Consider the following 17,048-nt stretch of genomic DNA (forward strand, 5'->3'; position numbering starts at 1 on the left):
CTTTTCCAATCCCAGCAATCACATGTTCTATCAACCCTGCTATAAAATACCCCACAAATATCCACTATGCTCCTTCTTTATAATCATCACACTAGTCTATGCCAGCAACATCTCTTGCCTGGGTTTTCACAATAATCTTTCAAGTTGTAACTTCTTGCCTTCTAATCTCCCTACCTCTACTCTCTACTCCCATAACCTAACCTGCACATACAAATGAGTGTCATCTTTTAAAGCATCAACCAGATTGTGTTGCTCATCTGTTTAAAAACTATTTCTTAGAACAAGTTCCAAACCCAATTCCATGGCTTAGCACAGTATGGCATTTAGCCCACATGGATGGCTTTAATGTCATCTTCCGCCTGTTCTTTGGCTCTAGTTTGATTGTGTCCCTCATCATTGCTAAGCTGGTTCCTTCCTCAGGACCTCTGCAGCTGCTGTGGTTTCCTCCCACTGCTCCAGAACACATATATTCATATGTCTTCCTGTTTCTCATCCTTTGAATCGCAGATCAAATTCAACTCCCAAGAAAATCCTTCTGTTACCACCTAATCTAAATGGTCCCCATAAGGAAAATCTCTCTCAAATGTCACTTGTATCTAAAATTATTTGCTCTATCACTTATTTCCTTATTGTATGTTCCCATATATCCATCCCATCCCATAAAAATGTAAGTTCCATGAAAAAGGGGCACTTTTCTTTCCTAATCTCTCTTGTCTCCTTGGTACCTAGAGCTGCTGCAAGAATTTCATTTCAATTCTATTTTATTTCTGCTTCTTCTAGACCTTCCTTTAAGGCCAAGATATAAAGGAACCCGCGCCTAATTTTCTCTCTCTTAGCAGCTGTTGCCACATGCCAATTTTCTAAAATTATACAACAGAGCTATGGCGACTCATTTTTCTTTTCCTATTTATTTAAACAGGAACAGAACCTTAAAAAAAGCCTACATTTGATAGATGTGCTATTAAAAACATTGGCATTATAGACCACAAAGGTTTTGAGCATGATGCCAAGTTTTCTGTGGTTGCGAGTCAGTCACATCTAAGGTTAATACCATGGCCAGCATGAAAAATTTTGCCAATGACTAGATTATCAACTCTCCCCCAAACTTCTGTCACCAGGTATGAGATGGATGTTGACCCTTGGAATGGGTTCAGTAAAAACAGAAATGAGATGCTTGGAACAGCTCACTGCTTGCAAACACAGGGCTCCCAGGGACTCATCAAATGGGCAAAGCAGCATTTGCAAGCTCACTGGGAGGAGACTCCAACCTTTTCATGCCCCTGAAAAGTGCTGTCCACAACTGGGGCAAAGATGAGAGTTTCTGAGGCCAGTGTTGTGGTATAGCAGGTTAAGCTGCCACCTGCAGCACCGCCATCCCATATGAGTGCCAGTTCATGTCCTAACTGCTCCATTTCTGGTTCAGCTCCCTGCTAATGTGCCTGGAAATGTAGCAGAAGATGGGACCCTATACCCATGTGGGAGAACAGGAAGAAGCTCTTGGCTCCCAGCTTCAGCCTGGCACAGACCTGGCTGTTGCAGCCATTTGGGAGATAAATCAGTGGCTGGAAGACCGTCCTCTCTCTATATTTGTCTGTCCCTCTCTCTCCCTGTAACTCTGCCTTCCAAATAAAATACATAAGAAAGAAAGAAAGAGAGAGAGAGAGAGAGAGAGAGAGAGAGAGAGAGAGAAAGGAAGGAAGGAAGGAAGGAAGGAAGGAAGGAAGGAAGGAAGGAAGGAAGGAAGATTTTCAATGCTGGAAATTCAAGTCCAAATTAGCATTTCTTCAGAGAGGGTTTTTGCAAAAAATTTTTAATTCTATTTTTTAAGATTTATTTATCTATTTTAAAGGCAGAGTTACAGAGAGAGAGAGAGATATCTTTCATCTGCTGGTTCACTCTCCAAATGTCTGGGGCTGGGTGAGGCTGAACCCAGGAGCCAGAAGCTTCCTCTGGGTCTCCCCAGAAGTGGGTGCAGGGGTCCAAGGACTTGGGCCACCTTCTGCTTTCACAGGCACATTAGCAGGGAACTGGATTGGAAGTGGAACATCTGGGAGTCAAACTGGTGTCCAAATGGGATGACAGCGCTGCAGATGGAAGCTTAACCTGCTGTGCCATAGCACTAGCCCCAAATCTCTAAGTCTTGATTTTTCCACTTGAACAGCAATTCTTGAGGAATGGGTAGGATTTAAAAGATATATATTTGCCCACATTTTGAGACACTTAAACATCCACAAAGTATTAACATTTCATGTTTTAAAAAAAAACTTGTAGAGCACTCCTTGAGTAGGCATGGATATATATTATGAACAGTGATGAAAGTATGGTTGGTAGAGACTTTGGGGCATTCAGATGCAAGTCTCTGAAATACATGGCTTCTGGGCCCAAGTTTCTACTTGTGGCTCAGCAGGAACAACTCCCTTACTTGGTTTTGGGGAGCTAAAGGGGGCATTGTCTCTGCTCCTCCACAATAGCACACTGCTGCTCGACCTTGAGAATATATCCTGCTTTCTAGGCTGCCCCTGTTTCTGGCAGGAGGTGGAAACCTGGAGTTTGGCCATTAGCGTGGCCTTACTCCCCACCCCCAACCCTGAGGAACTCAACTATGTATCTAGCTTTGATGTGGTTGGGTTGCCAGGAACAGTTGCTGATTTTTGTTTGCTGGCTCAGATTTAGGTCCACTTTCAACAATGCATAATCATGAAAATGAAAAAACACAGGGAAAAATTTATCATGGATTAAATTTATCAGGATTAAAGATGATCAAAAGGAATTATAGACATGTGCATCAATCTGTTTCTTCATTTTTCTCTTTAAGGCAGATCCTCACCTTGGGGATGACCTTGTCTGATATCATCAGAGACATTCCTACCTCTACCTACTACAAGACTTTCAGGACAAGAGAAGAAAGTTGAGAACATTAACTTTGAGGTCATGCAAACCTGGATTCAAATTCTGGCTCTGTTATTTAAGCAAGGAACTAATCCCTCCTAAACCTCAATAATAACAGTCTCTGCTTCATAGACTTCTGTTTATTAAAAGAGTTCAATCATGTCAAGTGGATGGCAAAAAGTACATGCCCAATTAATGCCTGGCTCAGCAGAGGTGTGTGGGGGTGGCCAGCTCATCCCAACTAATTGTAACATCGAACTCTCACATTCATTGACCTCTTACTTGATATCTTGATAAAGACTGTGGCAGGTGTGCTTACACCATGAAAATCTGCAAACTCTTCACACTGAAGCTATCCCTATCCAGAAAGTCAATTTACCAGCACCTCACTGGATTTAGGTAATCAAGCGATTATTCATTATTCATTATTACTCGACAGCATGTTTCGGCAGGTGAGTCACTTAAGCAGGCCTTCGCACGTTTCAATTGCATTCTTAAAAGTTGCTCCAGCTCTTTTGTTGGTGTGAGAGGAGGTGATGTGGGGAGGGGGAGGGCAGCAGGTAATGGTCTGGGAAGGCTGACTCAGACTCATCTTGGTGACCAATATGCTCTAGTCTATAAGATCTGAATGAAGCCAGTCACACAGCAACGTCTGTCAAGGCCAGCTGCACACCATGGAACTATCCAGCATACAAACCCCCATGATTTCAGCACTCAAATGTTAGGAAACAAGAGTAGCTTCCCACGCTCATTCTGCCCTAGTGGCCAAGAAACCTTGGCCCCTTGAGTGTGATTTGAACATCTGCATCCAGCTGTGGGAGATGACATTCTCAGGAAACCTAGTGGGACTAGAATCAGAAGGATGATCCAATTAATGCCCAGAAACCTCAAATGCTGATTCCAATCTTGTAGACTCTGCATTAGCATTAATAATCATTTCCTTAAAATCACTCAGTAAGTTGGATACTTAGCAGGATCACATTAAGAAGTCAACTCCCTCTGCCTAGAAATATGCACTTAGACAAATGACCCATGGCAAGATAAGATCTTTACACTGGATGGATAAAAGGGCAGAATCCCCCACAGCTGAAGATATTCCAAGGACACTTCATGAGAGTTCGATGAATGAGAATAAACGAGAACAGAAAGCATTAAATTCATAGGTATTAATCCAAGAAAGTGTGACCCATTTAATGTCTTTTTGTCAACATACGGTCCTTTTTCACAGTAAGACATTCTATGTGAGTTTAGGAACTGACATTTTAATTGAAGTTTTACCTTGGGACTTTGTTTTACCAAAAGCCATCAGACAATCAGGTTGGATTCTCTCAGAAGCAGACACAAAGAAAAGGATTTGAGTGTAAGTATTTAATTTGAGACATTATCCCAGGAAGAACCAAATGAGTACTAGGCAAGTAGGATAGGAAGAGGATAGCAGCCAATACTGGGTATGTTAAAGAACAAGCTCCACTGTGGGCAACAAGGTCTCAATTCTACTGGGCACTTCTGGGGAATGTTTTAGAATTGAGCTGTCCATGACAGTAGCCACTAGTCAATATTGCCAATGAATAGTTAAAATGTGATTAATCTGAACTGAGATGTGAATGAAAAATACGCACCGATTTCAAAGTCAGTAAAAGAAAAAGAAAAGAATGGAGAGTATCTAATAAAATTACTTTAAAAAAATCGTTTCTTGAAGCTGAATGGTTTATTTGTAACTGGTTTATTCACTAACACTGGTCCTTTTCTTGTGGAACTGGTATGCACCTTAACTTCTGACAGTGGGAGGCATATACATGGCAAGTGTATTTCCCAAAGATGGCAACAGCGATCATTTAGGTCTTACATAATCTGCACAACCACCCCCCACCGAGAGACTTAGTCCATTCTCATGTCCCCAGGACTTGGGTGAGGTTGTGGCTGTTTCAAAGAATAGAGTTTGGTGGAAGTGATGCCATTGGACTGCTAAGCCTGGTCCTTAAGAAGGGTAGAGCTTCTTCTGAGTTCACTCACTTTTGTAAAAGAAACTCATTTGGAAGCTGGGCACCAGGCTGTGAGGAAGCCCAGGCCAAAGAAAAAGGCTGTGTCCGAGTATTTCGGAAAATCATCCCAGCTAAGTTGTCAACAGCCAGGCAGTATCAGTCAAGACAGGAAAACAAATGAGTTTTCAAGTCATCCCAGCTCCCTAGCTGTTGAATCCTTCTGCTGGACCCCAGATAGTGAGAAACAGAATGATTACATTTTCTCTACCATGCTCTGCCTCACCCACAGAATACATGAGCAAAATAAATGATTCTTTTAAGCTTAAAACTTTTGGAGGTGATTTCCACACAGCTCTATTAGCTGCAATGTCATGTTCCATTTTTACGTCAGCTCTCAGGAAACTCAAAGTGATATTTAATACATTTACTAATAATATAGCAAATGTTAGCCTTAGGAGTTAGTACAACTACCTCCTTATTTTATGACATTTAGCATATATTTCCATTTCATTTACCTTATTTTGAAAAAACATGGGAAGTCAACACAGATAAGATTACGTTTTTTCCCCCAAGTAATAAAATAAATAATATAATACCTGAATCTTCTTTCATGTCAACATCTTCTTCTTCATTATTGTCATCTATTAAAAAATAGGAGAAGACAAAGAAAAGGTCATGTGAAAGATGGAAATACCAAAACACCAGAATCCTTCCATTTAATGCTATGGCTTGAATGTCCCCTACAAAACACAGTTGAAACTTAGTAGTCATTGTGACAGTGTTAAGAGATGGGACGTTTGATAGGTGGTTAGATCAAGAATGATCCCCATGAGTGGATCAGTGCCATTAACTCAGACATGAGTTAGGTATTACAGGAGTGGGTTTCTCATTAAAGAAAGAGAGAGAGGGAGAGAGAGAGGGAGAGGAAGAGAAAGCTGAGTTTGGCTCAGTCTTCCTCTGTCAGCTCCACATGTGCTTTCTTGACCTTCTGCCATGTTATGGTGCACAGGAAGGCCCTTACAAAATGCTGACACTGCACTTTTGGATTTAGCAGCTTCCAGACCCATGGACCAAATAAACTTCTACTGTTTATAATTTCTCCAGTCTGTGGTATCCTGCGACATGGAGGGAAAAACCAGCTAGAGCCAAATAAAAGCCAAAAACTAAAGAAAAAAAGGAAAAGCTCAGTAGAAAAGAAAATACTTTACTATCATGCTGAGTGGAAAATGTACCCATTAGAGTGCAGCTTAACAATTAGGTTTTACTTTTCCTTTTTAACAATTATTATATTATGAACTACATGATGATTCTTTGCTTTATTTATTAGAGTTATATTTGATAACTCTGGCCATTTCCATTACTCAAAATTAAAAATCACTGATTTCAAATGACACATTTTCTACAGTCATTAAGGTATGCATGCTTACCACAAGTATTAGAAAACTGTGGACCTCAAAATTGGTTGTAGGCCAACAACACACACAAAATCCCCTGCATTGCACCATGAAAATTGCTGCCTCGATACACATGTAAATCCAAACCATTAACTGTGTATGTTCAGGGACTCCCACCAATGGCACCCTTCCCATTTAACTCCCTTCATCTCCCAATATAATCCTTTCTGATTAGACAAGCGTATGTGATTTCCTCTGCTTTGTAGATGACACACTTGCTTGTTTGAACTTTGACACATTATCATCTCTCCCCTTGAATGCTCTTCCATCCAGCACCGTGGTCTGAATGTGTCCCCCCCTCCAAGTTCAGACGTTGAAATCCTAACCCCTAAGGTGACTGGGAGATGGGGAGACCTGTGGAGTCATTAGATCATAAGGGTGGTGACATCATGAGCAGGATTAGTGTCCTAACAAAAGGGCCCCAAAAAGAACCTTTGCACATCCATCATGGGATGACACAAGGGGAAGAACAGATATCTATGAGGAAGAGAGCCCTCATCAGACACCACAGCTCTAAGCACCTCGATCTTGGACTTTGATCCTCCAAAACTGTGACAAATGAATTTCCATTATTTATAAGCCACTTGGTCCATGGTTGTTCTATGATTGTTACAACTGCCTGGATAGACTACAATGTAAGTCAATGCCAGATCTTACCTTGTTTCCACATTTCCCCCTCTCTACTCTCATTACTGCAGTCGAGTACAAATTCAGACTTTCAATAATCCTTTGCCTTAGCTAGTTTTTGGTAACTATTTCCTAACTACTCCTCTTCTCCTCCCAATACCATTCCTTTTACATGTGACTGTCAGAACAATCTTAAAATCCAGCTTTCATCTGATCTACTACTGTTCAGTGACTGCCCTCTGGTCATGAGAAGAGCCTAGACTCTTCCCAGGGAAGACTTAAGGCCAATGATATCTAGTCCCAACTGTATTTTTGTTTCACCACCTCTATTATACTGATGCTGGGGATGACAACACACTGACTCTTTCTTCTGTTTTCTCAAAGCCCCCTTCAGCCTTATCCATGTCTTAGTCCAGTTACAACTGTCCTCCCCAGCTCTATTCACTCTCATCCTTCAAGGCCACATTCAGACACCATAGCAACTGCTTGACTCAAGTTTGGATGAACAACATTCTCTTTACCATATCACATCTTTACTGTCTTCTGAGTAGGAAATTTAAGGATGTTTTGGGCTTAAAATCTGTCTATCTGTCTATTGGCTGCTTCACTCACCCATTTATTAGGCATGTGATTTTGGAGAAATGGTCTATTCTCCCTAACCTTCAGGTTCATCAACTATGAAGTGAGATACTAATAACCTTACTACCTAGAGCCGTTACAAAGATTAGATCAGCTAATGCCATGTAAAAAACTAGGATAACTATTGAGATATCACTAAATACTAAATATGAGCTATTATTACTATAAACTCCCTTGGTCTAATTACTCATTCATATATATGTTTTCTCTATGGACATCTCCTGATCCTAAATTCTGTGACTACAAAGACCATGTCTCAGGGTCCTTTGCATTCTTTGACACCGAATGCCATTCATTTTATATAGTAGAATCAATAAAGAAATTTCCACTGGATTACATTTCTATTGTTTCCTAGGTATTTCACACATATTATGACATTATGCATCTATACGATGCTTTGCATGTAATGAGACCTCAGTGAAGATTTGCAACTGCCTCCCAGATACTGCTTTATAACTTAGTCATCTCTTAGATTTATTCAATCTGGCACTCTGCTAAGTGTTGGTTTTTGATGAAGATCAGATATATATTAGTGGAAATGGAAAAATTCCTTTCATCTGAGCTTTAGAAATTCTTACTGACTATTGTTAACTTTCAAGAAGTAAACTTTTCACTAAATTGATCTTCTGTATATAAAGAGAATTGAAAATGAATCTTGAAGCAAATGGAAGGGGAGAGGGAGTGGGAGAGGGGAGGGTTGCGGGTGGGAGGGAAGTTATGGGAGGGGGAAGCCATTGTAATCCATAAGCTGTACACTGGAAATTTATATTCATTAAATAAAAGTTAAAAAAAAGAAGTAAACTTTTCTAATCATTCAAATGTGTTAGAAATTTTAGTGATTGTCTATATTTCTATGAATGAAATTTCAGAAGGAAGAATATTTGTCTTATAAATACAATTTCTTAGCAAATTATTATCTCTCATCACTGATTATTCACCTGAACTTACAACATTTAGTCAGAATTTTATTCTTCACAGTGATCTACAATCTCTATGACAACAGACTGTTTGGAATCTCAGTGGGGAATGAAAAGCTCTCCATGGTTTCTGGGGAAAAATAAAGGAAGAGTCAAATTCTTTTTTGTTTTTCACCCACATCTTCATTTTCTTCCATCCAGCAAACCCTCATTGGCAGCCTACTGTATACAAGGCTTTGGGTTTGGAGCTGGAGGAAACACTAAGATGAATCAGGCACTTCAGCAATTATCTGGAATTTTACTAGTCATAAGTAAACTACTACATGTTTGTGAATTCCAACATGTGATATAAAGCAGTCAGGGGCCTTATAAAGGTTTCAGAAAGAGGATTTATGCTTCCAGTTAGACTTCTGGGAAGTCTTCTTCGAAAAAATGACATAACAACATCATCCTTAGAATCACTCCTACATGTAGAAGAATGAAACTTGGTATCATCACTCATTCATTCCATTCCTTGACTAATTTATCTACACAGTGGCTAAGTGTCTGGACTTAGGCTGTGAAATTTACTTTCAGGTCCAACCATACATAACTATGTAACCTTGGGCAAACAATGTGAGACCTATACCTTAGTTTCTTCATTTGAAAATAGGAATAATAGAATTATCAACTTTCTATGGTTGGAAATATGCAAAGTACATATACATAATAAACATTCTATACTTATTATTGTTATGATGTCATTATTAGTACTATTTTTAAAACTATTTATTTATTTAAAAGGCAGAGTTACATAAAGACTGAGAGACAGAGAGAGATCTTCCAACTGCTGGTTCACTCCCCAGATTGCTAGGGCCAGGATGAAGCTAGGAGCTTGGAACTCCATCTGGGTTTCCCACATGCATGGTATGAACCCAGGCATTTGGGCCATCTGCTGCTTTCTCAGGGGCATTAGCAGGGAGCTGGATTGGAAATAGAGCAGTTGTGATTTGAACGGGTGCTTATATGAAATGCTGGTGTGACAGGTAGAAACTTAACTCACTGTGACACAATATCGGCCGTATTATTAAAGTAGTACTTTTGTTACTTATTGAGCTCTACCACATACAAAAACCTTGTTAGGCTTTAAAAATACAAGTTAGAAATCCCCACCCTCTAGGAGCTCATAAAGCAGGTAAAATAACAGAGCAGAAGCCAACAGATTCTCCGATGGAAGTCAGTAAAGGTTCTGGTGGGAAACAGTCGCGAGGCAGCTAAGTTAGAGAGAAGGTCTGTGGAAGCTTTCCAGAAGAGGCAAGAATTAGGCAGAACCCTAAAGGGTGAACTGAAATTGGCTATGGGGATAAGATCGGTTGCAGTGGCTGTCCTACAGGTGTGGATGCCCTGCCCAGAGCCTGACACTGCGGTGCACGCCAGCTTGACTTCCAGTCTCTAGCTCCCGGGTCTTTTTGTTTAAAGTCTTTCTTTCTCTCATTGCTGGATCTCACTCAAGAAGTAGTTGAGAATTAATACCGTCCATAGATCAGCATGTCACAAATGACTGACAAGATTTTCCTTTAAGTACCCCCAGCTCCTTTAAAGTCACAAGCAGGTTTGACATAGCTTCCTGAGCCTACCCCACCCTCCCTCTTGGGAATCAGGAACAGATGTCCAGTGGTAGCTGACCTAACTAAACCTGTTTGCCTTCCTTCCCCTCCCTCTCTCATTTTTCTACTTCCCTATGGTGTTTCCTGGGATTACCTCCAAAATAAATCACTTCTGCTTGAATCTTTGTTTTAAGCTTTGCTTCTGGAGGAATTCAAACTACGTGTGATCACACTCAAGCAGAGGGAAAAACATTTGGCTAAACACATGCATGAGAACCATCAGGATGCTCTCCAAAAAAAAAAAAAAAAAAAACAACAACAACAACAACAAAACTAGCTCTCAATGACAAGAGTGAGGTGTTTGCAGGAGAAACTGCAGACCGAGACCGAATGACCTTTACTGGTAGATCATAAAGAAGCTTCAAAGCTAGGTGTGGTGCTTGGTTTTATGTGTTAACATGCCCAGACCATGGGAGACCCAGACATGATTCTTGGTGTGCTTGCTTATAAGTGTATTTCTGGATGACCTAACGTCTGAACGGGTACACGGAGTAAAGAAGCTTGTCCTCTGTAATGTAGGGGCCCTCATCCAATCAGTGGAAGGCCCACATGAAGCAAACAGGCTGACCTTTCCCAGAGACGGAGATGCCTCCTGCCAAGTGCCCTCTTGCTGGGACTTCCGTTGTTTCTGCCTTCAAAGCCGCACGGAAACACCGGGTCCGGCTCTATCTCCAGCCTAGAGGTGTGCCATCACTTCACTGCTTTTGGGTCTTTCTACTCGTCACCAAACTACATGTCTGCTCTCCTAGGTCTCCAGTTTTCTGAGTGTAGTTCTTTGGACTTGTCAGCTTCCATAGTCACAGGAGCCATTCCTTATTACATCTCTCTCTCTCTCTCGCTCTCGCTCTCTCTCTCTCTCACACACACATACACACATTTAAGGATGCTTCAAAAAATGAAAAAAAACTGCATGTATTTCAACATCTTTTTTTATTCAAAAATAAACTTTTAATTCAATTTTCCACCAACTTTCTGAAATACATCTATATAGAAATGTCACTGTGGTTCTATTTCTCTGGAGGATCCCAACTGACACACCACCTTTAGGCAATTAAACTTCATCCTGAAATTGATAGAGGGATTAAACAACTCTAGTCAAAGAAGTGACACATCTTCTTTTGAAAGTAAACTTAGGGCTGGTGCTATGGTGTAGCGGGTAAGGCTGCCACCGGCAGTGCCAGCATCCCATATGGGCGCCAGTTTAAGTCCGGCTGCTCCGCTGCCGACCCAGTTCTCTGCTGTAGCCTGGGAAAGTCGTAGAAGATGGCCCGAGTCCTTGGGCCCCTGCACCCACGTGGGAGGCCTGGAGGAGGCTCCTGGCTCCTGGCTTTGGATTGGTACAGCTCCGGCCATTGCGGCCAATTGGGCAGTGAACCAGCGGTTGGAAGACCTCTCTCTCTCTCTCTCTCTCTCTCTCTGCCTCTCCTTCACACTCCATGTAACTCTGACTTTCAAATAAATAAGTAAATCTTTAAAAAAAGAAAAATTTTTATGATAGAAATTTTCTTAGAAATTATAAAATTTCTTAATATTTTGTCTTAATATTTTATTATTCTTTCAAAATTATTTCCTTTTTTATTTATATTTGTTTTTTTAAAGATTTATTTTATTTATTTGAAAGACAGAGTTAGAGAGAGGAGATTCTTCTGGGTCTCCCACTTGGGTGCAGGGGCCCAAGCACTTGGGCCATCTTCTACTGCTTTCCCAAGCCATAGCAGAGAGCTGGATCAGAAGTGGAGCAGCCAGGACTAGAACCGGCACCCATTTAGGATGCCGGCGCTTCAGGCCAGGGTGTTAACCTGCTGCGCAACAGTGCTGGCCCCTTTTATCTATATTTGAAAGGTAATCAGACAGATACAAAACCAATAGAGAGAGCTCTTCTATCCACTGGTTCATTCCCAAATGTCAGGCCAAAGCCATGAGCTCAGAATTCAGACGGATCCCTCCATGTAGTTGATATGGACCTAAGTACTTGAGCCATGACCTGCTGCTTCCCAGGTTATGCATCAGCAGCATACTGGAATCAGAAGCAAAGTTGGAACTTGAACCCAGACACTCTGACATAGGAGACAAGTATTCCAAAGAACATCTAAACCATAGTGCCAAAAACCTGCCCCTGCCTTAATATTTTAGCAATATGTGTATTAAAATCAAGGGCATGGATTCTTATCTGCAGAGCATCTAATGTGCTGTTACATATTAGTGAAATCTCTTTTAGTTCAACATTATTTCATATAATATGGTTGCTTAAATCATATTTACACAGCAAATTTCTAGCAAGAATTTGTTCCAGCAAAACCAGGAAACAAAAAGATAATATTTTTAAAAGATGTTACCCAATGGAGATAGAGAGAGTTCTATCATCCAAAGCTTGGAAGCGGTTAGGAAACTGATGGAATGTGGGCACAGAGCTGCTGCCCTTTTAAGCAGTTCTTCAAGCATCATGCTTCTTTGTTAGAGGACAAAAATGAAATAAAAGGTTTCTAGCCACAGTGATACAAATACCATTTCAAAATAGAGAGCCATCCATCAGATGGTATTGTTCTGTGTGTTCAGAAATGCCAATTCCAGAAAATCCCCTTCCCTTCCCACACACAGATCATACAGAGGCTAAAAGCTTCATTTAATCTTAAGGGGCCTCTTTGATGTTAATTTCATAACAGATGCTGATTTTATGCAGGGCATGTCTCTCTGTCCGATTACCGTGCTGAGTTCTGCATAAAATATACAAATATGACTAAAGTTCTTATTTTGATAAAAATGTATGTGAAAACCAATTAGTTTCTCATAATAGTCAGTTTTTGGTAGCAGCTGGCTATAGCTTGTATATATGTAAAAGTACTGAATAAAATAAATATAAATCCAAAGTCCCGTCACAAGAAACTGTCTAACCTACTGTGAGGTCAAATCAATAATATCTATTTCACCCACTTTTATGGGAGACAGAGTTAATATAAGTGACTTTTGTGTTAATCACTCTACCTATCTTTTGAAAAGCAACTAATTTCTCAATAAATAGTATAGAGCAGACTTCTTTGAAAAATGAAATAGATCATGGGTTTTGGAAAGATAAGATTTGTCTTTTTTATGTAGAAGCCCCATAAATAATCTATTTCTAGGGATATAGAACAAAAACAAAAAAAAAAAAACAAAAAACCCTACAGAAGTTGTCAACATATAGTGTCTGAATCAAGTGCATCATCGTCCCCTGGGAACTTGCTAGAAATGCAATTCTCAGGCCTTACTCAGCATCTATATTGCCCATTTCCCTCAAAAATGTGTGTTGTATCCAGTCCTTCAAGTGACGTTCATGCTCATGGAAGCTTGAGGCCCACTGGTCTAAGGTATATAGACCGGTGTGTTGGAAGAAAATCTTCCAAAAATGCAGATATCTCTCTTTTGTTATGGTAAGCTGAGCTAACAGGAGATGTGTCACTAATACTTACGCTACTTATGTGGTGAGGGGTACCCAAATCACATGGCTGCTGGGCCTGAGCAAGAACGATGCTCTTCATAGGCTGTTGGATGCTTTCTTGTGTGCTTGAACTCACCCAGCTCCGAGGCAGTTGGCTGGCAAGGTTGTCACGGTTCATGGCCAGGATTTGGAGATTGCCTAGGAGTTATGCACATGGATTCAGACTAGCATCCGTGTGCTGTATGGGAAGATGAGGATGCTGGGAAGGAGAAACTTACCCTACAGAGTTGCTAAGGCGTCTTCCCCACCTCCAAGGGAAACCAGACACCTGACATAGTTCATCCTGCCCTAGTCAACATTTCAGGGACATCCACAGATATGGGCCTTGTCTGGCAGGAACACCAATTCTCTGACCGTGTTTCATGGACTTCGAAGTCCTCTCCTGTAAAACTGATTTCTCACTGCAGGCTTCTTGCTCTTGCTTTATCTTTTTGATATTTCAATATTAAGGGCTTTTGGAAATTACTACCTGTAAATATTTTTAGCAAATGAAGCTGTTTATCAAAATTTGCATGCAACAGGGAAGATGAAAGAATCCTCATACCTTCTTATGAGATTTGACAAAGACTTGCCCACCATTAAGTTAGTGTGCCCACTAAATGTAACAAATTGCTAGATACACTTTAAGATGGATAAAAAGGTGGGAGGAACTAAAGTCCTTGGCCACAATGAGCACTCCAATATCATTAATTAATAAATAAATTAATCAATAAATGGCACAGTTTAGAAATCTGCATGGTCCTCCTTCTGTTTTGGCTGACCGTGCACATGACAACACCAATGACCGAGACACAGGATTCGGAAAGAGGAGGAACAGACAGTTCAGGGACAGCCTTTGAACTCAGTATTGGATGTGTTGAGTTGAAAGTGCCTGAGAGACGTCCAAGTGGAGATGGCCAGTGTGCCAGTGAATACACCAGAGAGAGCTGGTTCAGACACAGCTGGGCAGGAGCAGACGTAGAAGACAGAGCCCTTGCCAGGACAAAGGCTGCCCGGTCCAGTACAGTCAGGGCTCCAAAGGGTCATGTGAAATGAACTCACGTGCTCAAATAGGCTCTGGTTTCTGGAACCATGCTCAGCCCCTCAAAGAGTTTTTAGTAACGTCATCAAGGACAGCGACAGTAGAAGAGACAGAGACTGTCATGTGGTTGCTGTGGATTATGGAGTGAACAAGTGACTGAGGCTAACAGCTCTTCAAAGACAGGTGGTTGAGGGCAGAATGAGGTCCAAAGATAACACGGAATGTTGATTGAAAAACTTCTAGTTTCTCCACCTTTTTTTTTAATTCTTGTGTGCCTTATTAGGAATTATTTCACTCATCTATGATACCTCAAAAAAAATGCTTCCTTTGCAGTTGCCTCAATGTTTTCAATTAAACTAAAGGACAGAAACCAGTCTACCCAGTATGTCTGCAGGATTTTTGAATAGCAACCTGTTGGGGGCTCTCCAAAGATGCCTACAACATCCTCCCTTCTCCAAGTAGCATTTAGTCGCGTCTGTTTCAGCAGAACTTCCTAATGAGATCTAACTGGGCTTAGTCAAGGCTGGAGTTCCTAGGCCTTTATTTGTTCTGCTGTTTATCCAGATTTGCTACACTCACTGCATACTCACTCCTTTTGAAGGGAGAGATTGCTTTCTGTCTCTGCTCGCTGCTTGTTGCTATATTCAGGTTGCTTGGTTACAGCAACACTTCACTGGATTTTCATTGAAGACAAAATGTGTTTGTAGCATTGGAGGCCCATGAAGTGGAAATGGTTAGCATCCATTTCCTAAGAAGACAGTTAACTCATTTATGTCACATTACAGAGAGCATGTCTTGTAGCATTCTGAACATCAATGTGATTTGCACATTAAACATGCACAAATGTGCCATGTCCTGTAAATATTCATAATTATGGCAAACTCTGACATTTTTTTTTTGCTTTGTAGTTTTTCTGTACACTGAATATGCCATTTAGAAAATTTAAAGTATACAATTCAGACATGGTCAACAGTTTTTCTTGTGTTTCTTTTACTTATTTGAGGACAATTTATGGATTCGTTTTCTAATGCTGCTGCAATGAATTTGTAACCTAGTGACTCAACAGAACACAAATTCATTATTCTTCAGTTCTCTAAGTCAGGAGTCCCGCATGGGTCCAACTGGTTTAAACCCAACTCGTTGGCAGGGCTGCACATTCCCTTCTGGAGGCTCCATGGCAGAACATTTCCTTGGTTTTCTAGCTTCTGGAGACTGTCCACATGCCGCAACTCACAAGCCCTCCCTCTGTCTTGAAAGAGAACGATGTTGCACGTCATTGAACATTCTTCATTGGTCACATCTGTCTCAGCCTCTCTTCTCTTCCTTCCTCACTCTTCCAATTGTAGGGACTCTCCTGATTATAGTGGCCACATCCACATAAGCTCATTGCAACTGCATCTGAAACCTTATTTCCCCTTTGCAAAGACACCTGGCATCTTCACAGATTCTTGGGTTTAGGATGTAGACATCTTTAGGAATCAATTTTTTGCCTACCAGGGCGGGTAAGTCAGGAAGCAGATTGCTTGGCATAAAAGTGTCTGAGGAGTAAAACTGAGAACAAGTCTGTTTAGAAATAAGTTGGGTTTCCTGTGGGATCAAGCCCACAGGCTTAAAATGAAGGTCCTTTATGAGTCTTTGGTTTTTAACTTCATTATTCCATAAAAGGGTTTCTTTTACCTTTCTTTTTTAATACTTCTCTATTTTCATCTTTCTTTCCTTCCTTCCTCCCTCTCTGCTTTCTTTCTCCCATTCTTTTCAAAAATAGTTTCCTTCACTTTTCTTTGTCTTTCTACTTCTTACTGTTTTGGTTATAAAACCAAAATATTACAAAATCAACTGATGAACTGGGGAACTATTAGCAGCATGTATTAAAAGGAACAATAACCTTAATGTAAAGAGAATCCTTACAAATCAATAAGAAAGATGAAATAGTCAATAAAATATACAAGGAATATGATTAGCAATATCATCTAAAAATTCTGAGTTAAAATATGTAGCTGGAAAGAAAGGATAATCTACACTAATAATAACAATGCACATTGTTACTGGTTAGTTATTTATTTCTTGTGTAAAAGTGATGGCCTGGAAACATGATAATATGACTCACTGATATGAGTGGGAGAAAAATAAACTTTCATATACTTTTCATGGGAATGTAAATTAAGATTGCATACTATCAGGAGTTGGTGTTTGTGTTTTTGTCTCTGTGAATGGTAATCTCCACAATAATGTAGTTGATGACATTTATTTGCACTGAAATACACTGACTGATTTCATAATAACCAGCAAAAGCATCTTGATTTTTCTATGCATTTTGAAAAAGTAATTCTATAGGGGCCAGCACTGTGGCATAGTAGCCTAACCCTCTGCCTGTAGTGCCAGAATCCCATATGGGTGC

At 40.5% G+C, this 17,048-nt stretch overlaps 1 protein-coding gene across 1 annotated transcript in view; it reads right to left on the reverse strand.

Moving 5' to 3' along the window:
- LOC133767827 (ADP-ribose glycohydrolase MACROD2-like) overlaps positions 1-17,048 on the reverse strand; it is an 874,013-nt gene that overhangs the window by 172,672 nt on the left and 684,293 nt on the right. The window contains exon 5 of the mRNA XM_062202273.1: positions 5,468-5,512. Coding sequence (XP_062058257.1) covers positions 5,468-5,512 — 45 coding nt within the window. The remainder of the gene's footprint in view (positions 1-5,467; positions 5,513-17,048) is intronic.

This window comes from Lepus europaeus, chromosome 10 (genome assembly GCF_033115175.1).
Source record: "Lepus europaeus isolate LE1 chromosome 10, mLepTim1.pri, whole genome shotgun sequence".
Taxonomy (NCBI): Eukaryota; Metazoa; Chordata; class Mammalia; order Lagomorpha; family Leporidae; genus Lepus; species Lepus europaeus.